General features: G+C 56.3%; 1 protein-coding gene and 5 non-coding genes across 9 annotated transcripts; 5 read left to right on the top strand and 1 right to left on the bottom strand.

Annotated features, from left to right (window-relative positions):
* Positions 1 to 473: 473 nt before the first annotated feature.
* Positions 474 to 545, bottom strand: TRNAA-UGC (transfer RNA alanine (anticodon UGC)). Its single transcript has one exon. It is a non-coding gene; the product is annotated as a tRNA-Ala (tRNA).
* Positions 546 to 735: 190 nt separating this feature from the next.
* TRNAD-GUC (transfer RNA aspartic acid (anticodon GUC)) lies at positions 736 to 807 on the top strand. Its single transcript has one exon. It is a non-coding gene; the product is annotated as a tRNA-Asp (tRNA).
* Positions 808 to 1,128: 321 nt separating this feature from the next.
* On the top strand, positions 1,129 to 1,201 carry TRNAF-GAA (transfer RNA phenylalanine (anticodon GAA)). The gene has a single exon. It is a non-coding gene; the product is annotated as a tRNA-Phe (tRNA).
* A 280-nt stretch (positions 1,202 to 1,481) lies between these two features.
* TRNAD-GUC (transfer RNA aspartic acid (anticodon GUC)) lies at positions 1,482 to 1,553 on the top strand. Its single transcript has one exon. It is a non-coding gene; the product is annotated as a tRNA-Asp (tRNA).
* A 255-nt stretch (positions 1,554 to 1,808) lies between these two features.
* On the top strand, positions 1,809 to 1,880 carry TRNAA-UGC (transfer RNA alanine (anticodon UGC)). The gene has a single exon. It is a non-coding gene; the product is annotated as a tRNA-Ala (tRNA).
* A 650-nt stretch (positions 1,881 to 2,530) lies between these two features.
* UBC (ubiquitin C) lies at positions 2,531 to 4,052 on the top strand. Of its 4 annotated transcripts, none has more exons than XM_030285396.4 (2): positions 2,531 to 2,691; positions 3,054 to 4,052. In XM_030285396.4, the coding sequence occupies exon 2, from the start codon at positions 3,060 to 3,062 to the stop codon at positions 3,975 to 3,977; it is 918 nt and encodes a 305-aa protein (XP_030141256.4). In that variant the 5' UTR covers positions 2,531 to 2,691; positions 3,054 to 3,059; the 3' UTR covers positions 3,978 to 4,052. The 4 variants fall into 4 exon arrangements, with proteins under 4 accessions (XP_030141256.4, XP_032607148.2, XP_012433432.2 ...); XM_032751257.3 differs by having other exon boundaries at positions 2,544 to 2,686; XM_012577978.5 differs by having other exon boundaries at positions 2,604 to 2,725.
* The last annotated feature ends 2,321 nt before the right edge of the window (positions 4,053 to 6,373 follow it).

The raw sequence follows: 6,373 nt of genomic DNA, 5'->3' as shown, positions 1-6,373 counted from the left end.
ATGTCTGACTCAATTCATAAGGCTGAATTATTTCTTTATTATAACTATGCTAAAAAACATTAATATACTATATAAAAGGAGGATACTAAAACTACATACTACTTTCTCTGACTCTATCTCTAATATAACTCGTGCCCCTCTCTGAGAGCCCAGCCCCAGGTGGATTGGGGCCATCAGGCTCAAACAATCCTCACCAGAATCCAACGAAGCAACACCCCAGGGAAACAATTGTCCAAACACATTCCACATGGGAAAAACAAGGAGCAGAAATATGAATTGTTTTCTCTTTCATTTCTCTCTGTGCTCCTCTATGAAAAATCCTGAGAGGGAGAGAAATGTGCTTGCCACACTACACAGTGTGTTGAGGGGAGGGAAGAAAATCAACAGGCGCTTAGCGAGTGTGTTGGGAAATTTCGGCTCTGGAAAAACGGGGCAGGAAAAATCAAAAAGCAGCGGCTCGGAGGGTTAAAAAGTGGAGATGCCGGGGATTGAACCCGGGGCCTCATACATGCAAAGCATGCGCTCTACCACTGAGCTACATCCCCTCGCTGGGGAGAGCGCTGCGCACAGCGGATACAGCGGCAGCAGCGGCCGCGGGCCGGGCCCGGCGGGGACAGTGCGGGGACAGCGCGGTCACCCCGTGTCCCCCGCGCCCCGCGGGGCGGGAGAGCCGCAGCTCCGCCGGGCCAGATCGCACCCTCATAGAACGGCGCAAAAAGAGACTTGGCGTGCCGCTCCTCGTTAGTATAGTGGTGAGTATCCCCGCCTGTCACGCGGGAGACCGGGGTTCGATTCCCCGACGGGGAGGCACAATTAATTTTGTCGCCATGTGCCATTTTTTGGGCGGCCCCGCGCAGGTTTGTTTGTGACGCTGCCGTGGAACCGCGGCCGGAGGGGCGGGACGGAGCCGGCAAAGCCGCGTTTTGGGTCAGGGAACGGGAGCGGACCCGCCGCGCACCGCGGGCTGCGTGCGGAACACCCGCCGCTGCCGGTAGCGGGGATGCTCGGGGTGGAAATGCCCGCGGGAAGGTGCGAATGAACCCCCGGGCACCGCAGGAACCGGGCGGCGGAGGGCGGCACCGGCGCGGGGCGGGGTCGTATCCACGGCCAGCGGGAGCGTCCCCGTGCGCCGAAATAGCTCAGTTGGGAGAGCGTTAGACTGAAGATCTAAAGGTCCCTGGTTCGATCCCGGGTTTCGGCAGAGGCTTTTTGGGTTTGTTTTGCATTTTTTTTGCCCCTTGCCGTCAAGACGGTTCCTTCTGCCGCCGAGCGGAGGGGGCAGGGCTGATGTCCCCGCGCCGGGCGGATGAGCCGGTGCCATCGGAGGCGCTCCCGCGTGTGGGACTTTTGTGTCAGGAGCCGCTTCATACATGGTTATGTATTCATAACCATGTTCCTTCTCGAAGAGCGGCGGCGATGGAGCGCGTCCTGTGCCGCCGCCCGAGCCTGACCTGCCCCTCGGGGAGGCAACGTTAGCACCGTCCTCGTTAGTATAGTGGTGAGTATCCCCGCCTGTCACGCGGGAGACCGGGGTTCGATTCCCCGACGGGGAGGTTGTCTATTTTTTTCTTTCCCTTAGTTTTTGGTTTTTTTTGTTTTTTTTTTTTTTTCTTTCCGCACGGATTTCTCTGATTTCCGACGGAGTAAATTTCCGTTCCTGCCTTTTTGAGGGCTACCTGGGAATCGCACCGGGCTCTGTACGGAGGAGCCCCCACAGCGCTCCGGGCCTGGCGGGGTCTCGGCGCGGCCCCCCGGCCCCTCTCCGCAGCGCGGAGCTGGCCGGTGGGCAGGGGCTGCAATGCGGGCACGGGGATGTAGCTCAGCGGTAGAGCGCATGCTTTGCATGTATGAGGTCCCGGGTTCAATCCCCGGCATCTCCACGCGGGTGCTGCTCTTTTCTTCCCGCTTTTTGGTGATGCTTTATCTGGCAGAAGTCACCGCGTCCCGCCGAGCAGCAGCAAACTGCCCGCGCGGCCGGAATGGGCTCACAGTGGCACTTCCCAGCGGCATAAAGTGGTGTTTTTTGGGTTTTTTTTCCATTTGCTTCTCCTCAGACTTGTGCGAACACACACGCGGCTCTGGTGTCGCACCGCGTGTCCCATCTGCGCGCTGAGGGACGCAGGAGGCACGAAGAGAAGGACAAAGCAGCAAAAGGCGAAATGCAGGGGGACAGCGGCCACTCTTTCCCTCAGGAGCCCCCTCAGGAACCCCTTTAGGGTGCGGGAACTCTTTTCCCTCAGGAGCCCCCTCAGGATGCGGGAACTCTTTTCCCTCAGGAGCCCCCTCAGAGCCGACCCTCGCCTCCCCCTAGGGGTAGAAGCCAAGCATGTGTGTATCAAGCAGGGGCGCAACTGCAGGGTTTAAACCCTTGAACGTAACTAAAGGCTCCCACAGAACCTTTTCCGTGCGGCTGCGTCTCCGAGATGGGGACACCGGGATGGCACAGCCACGGCCCCGCTCCGGCGGCTCCAGGCCGGCTTTTCCCGCCGCCCCGCGCGCGCGGGAGCCTCAGGGCAGCCGCACGAGGCGCCGATCCCTCCGCTCCGCTCTCACCCGCGCAGGAGAGCGGCGGCGCGCGGCGCGAGGGAAATAGTGCGCAGCGGAGTGATCCCGCCGCGGGGGCGGAGCGCCGGAAGCCATATAAAAACCGAGCTGAGGGGAGGATGCGTGGCGCAGTTGGCGCTGGGTGAGGTTTGTAGAGCTCGCTTGGCCGAGCGGCGCCGCGGTGAGAGGGCCTAGAGACGGATTGGGCATCCGGGCGGGAGCGAGGGGTGTGTGCGCTGAGGCGCTGCGGCGGGGGGCGATGGCGGGGGGAGGGCCGGGACGTTGCTTTGCCTTTAATGGCAACGCCGCGAGGCGGTGGCGGAGAAGGGCCGGGGCGGGCGGGTATTGGCAAAATGGCGGCCGCGCAGGCGCAATGGTGCTTCAAGATGGAGGTGGGCGCGCGCCTCGGGCGGGAAGGGGAAGTGGGCGGGACCTGTGCTGTGACGTCACGGACGGTGCGGGGAAGGGGAGCGGTCACTAAAGCGCTAAGGCGGGTTTTCCTCTTCCAGGGAAAAATGCAGATCTTCGTCAAGACCCTGACTGGCAAGACCATCACCCTTGAGGTTGAGCCCAGTGACACCATCGAAAATGTCAAGGCAAAGATCCAGGACAAGGAAGGCATTCCCCCAGATCAGCAGAGGCTGATTTTTGCTGGCAAGCAGCTGGAAGATGGGCGTACCCTCTCCGACTACAACATCCAGAAGGAATCTACTCTGCATCTCGTGCTGCGCCTCAGAGGTGGGATGCAGATCTTCGTCAAGACCCTGACTGGCAAGACCATCACCCTTGAGGTTGAGCCCAGTGACACCATCGAAAATGTCAAGGCAAAGATCCAGGACAAGGAAGGCATTCCCCCAGATCAGCAGAGGCTGATTTTTGCTGGCAAGCAGCTGGAAGATGGGCGTACCCTCTCCGACTACAACATCCAGAAGGAATCTACTCTGCATCTCGTGCTGCGCCTCAGAGGTGGGATGCAGATCTTCGTCAAGACCCTGACTGGCAAGACCATCACTCTGGAAGTCGAGCCCAGTGACACCATTGAGAATGTCAAGGCCAAGATCCAGGACAAGGAAGGCATCCCTCCTGACCAGCAGAGGCTGATTTTCGCTGGCAAGCAGCTGGAAGATGGGCGAACCCTCTCTGACTACAACATCCAGAAGGAATCTACTCTGCACCTCGTGCTGCGCCTCAGAGGTGGGATGCAGATCTTTGTGAAGACCCTGACTGGCAAGACTATCACTCTGGAAGTCGAGCCCAGTGACACCATTGAGAATGTCAAGGCCAAGATCCAGGACAAGGAAGGCATCCCTCCTGACCAGCAGAGGCTGATTTTCGCTGGCAAGCAGCTGGAAGATGGGCGAACCCTCTCTGACTACAACATCCAGAAGGAATCTACTCTGCACCTTGTCCTGCGCCTGCGGGGTGGTAACTAAACCAGCACGTTGCTGCTTCCAAATAAAAGGTTCCCTGCACTTGTTCATTCCAATAAAGCTCTTGCATCTGTAAAAGTTTGTGTCCCAAGTTGCATGAACAGCCATTCATGATATTGCCCAAATCCAGGTCTCTAATAAAAAATAATTATGTAATTTTCTGCAGACAAAGGAGTTGCAAAGCTGCCTTATGCAAGGCTTGCATATTCCTGGTGATTGTAGCTAATCCCTCAGCTGTGGTTTTCCTGGCTTTGTGTAAGAGTTCTGATACCTGGCTGCAGCTCAGTGCCTGCCTGCAGGTGTTGTATAAGCAGGGATATGCAGCAGGAAGCTGTAGATCATCCCGAGTCAAAAGGCTTCGAGATAACTCTTGGTTGCCCAGCAATTCCCTTTATTTTGGGATTAGTGGGGGAGCAGCAGAAGGGTGAGCTGCAGCTATTTCACAGGCTGGGGTAGCTGGGTGTCACTGCTGGTCCTGCAGCCCTTGGGCTTGCAAGGTGGGGTGGGAAGTGTCGATCTCATCAGTTATGGGGTGAACTTGTTTTTCTGTCAGGCTTTGTGGCATTAAGCAAGCAGTAATTTCAGATGAACTTGCTGCACATCTGGATGTGCTTGGTTCCAGCTGTGCCCCAAACGGAAATGCTACTGAGCTGAGCTGTCCCAGAGCAGTTCCTGTGTGCTGCAGAAGCCCTGGCAAAAGGGAAGTTGCCTCTGAAGTATTTGTGGAGCTTGCTGGAGGGGATGATGAGCAGTTAACCATGGCTGTGCCGGGTGTGTGGGGAGGGAAAAGGGAGAGTGACACAGAAATGCCCTTTGCAGGAGTGGTGGCATGGCCTCACCTGTGGAAAGGGATGGGTGGGAGCTGAGTAAGGGTCTCAGCTGGAGACTGGCCTCAGGGGGACCCGAAGGGAGCTTACACTGCCTGGTGGATAGCAGCGTGTGGCTCCAGTGACATCAGAGTAGGCGAAAGTTTGAAGCACCAAGATCTGCGCTGTGCTGGAGAAAGCATTTGGATGCTAAGGAGCTAAATCCTGTGTGGGTGGGAGCTGGTGCTGTGCCACGCTGGACATCCTATCCTCCCCTCAGGAGTGCCCCAGGCTCTGCCCACGCTCCTGGCTCCCTGTTCCTGAACTGAACCCCAACAACTGTGATGAGCACCGGGCCACTGCGTGGGCTTGCTGTCCTCTGGGGAAATCAGAATTCACGACCTCAGCATCTCCTCTGCAGAGCTCCTTAAACAGTGCAGGAATGGCTGTCACTGGAATGCAGGGAGCATAACTGCGTGTAGCTCTGGTGTGCAGGCATCCTCTGGGGAAATCAGAATTCACGACCTCAGCATCTCCTCTGCAGAGCTAAACAGAGGTGTCTGATCAGTGCAGGGCAGGCTGACACTGGAGTGCAGGGAACGTGCACTTGGCTCTGCTTTGAAGGCAGCCTGACACCCATCAGGGGACAGCTGCAGGAGGACACGGCGTGTTTGGTGAATGTCAAAAGCCTCCAGGAATGGCTACAGAGCGGTGCTTTAAGAAATCCTTTATATCCAACGTCTCAGTAAAAAACCTTTGCAGTGGCCTATTTAAAAACCACGATGCTGTACAAATCTGTAATAGCCTGGAGCAGGCAGAGCAGGAAGCCTGGAGGAGAAACACGTGCTGTGGTCTCACGAGCTGGGTCAGCCTCGCCTCTGCTGACCACAGAGGGAACATTGCATCAGGAGGGTTAGAATTGGTGTTAGGCAAAAGTTCTTCCCACTGAGGGTGGGCTGAGCAGGCGTCCTGGGGCTGGCCACAGCACCTGCCACACTTCAGCATGAGTTTGGACAACACTCTCAGGCACATGGCGGGATTTTGGAGCTGATCTGTGCAGGTTTTTGACTTGGTCCTAGTGGGAACCTTCCAGCCCAGGACATTCCGCAGTTCTGTGACCCCCACAGGTTGCTTTGCTGGGTTTGAGGAACCCCAAGGCTCATGTGGCAGTGGCAGCGCTTCAGAGGTGAGCAGAGACCACAGCTGGGGCGGGATCCACCACCCAACAGCCAAATTTTTTTGAGAACAGCAAAGCATGTAATAAACCTCAAGGCTGTGTTTTCTTCTAACAAAGACAGAACATGCTGTTCCCAGAGATCTTCTCAGAGCTGCGTTATTCCACAGTGCCTCAGGGAATCTCCTGGATTTTATGTATTTTCACTGCGTTCCTTTGTAAAAACAAAAAGTCTTAAAAGGTAAAAGAAAACAGAATGCCTATTTTGTGCTGTTCTGAAGGCATTGCTGCTGGGAGAGGGGGCCCGTCCTACGGTGGAGAACAGCCAGGATTGAATAAAGACATTGGTTTATTGATCAGTAAATTAAACAGAGGCAATTATCAGTGTAAAATGTTTAGAAAGGAAAAAAAAAAGACCC

The sequence above is a fragment of the Taeniopygia guttata genome, chromosome 15 (genome assembly GCF_048771995.1).
Source record: "Taeniopygia guttata chromosome 15, bTaeGut7.mat, whole genome shotgun sequence".
NCBI lineage: Eukaryota > Metazoa > Chordata > Aves > Passeriformes > Estrildidae > Taeniopygia > Taeniopygia guttata.
Note: the sequence above shows the minus strand (reverse complement) of the source record. Positions and strands in the feature narration are given on the sequence as shown.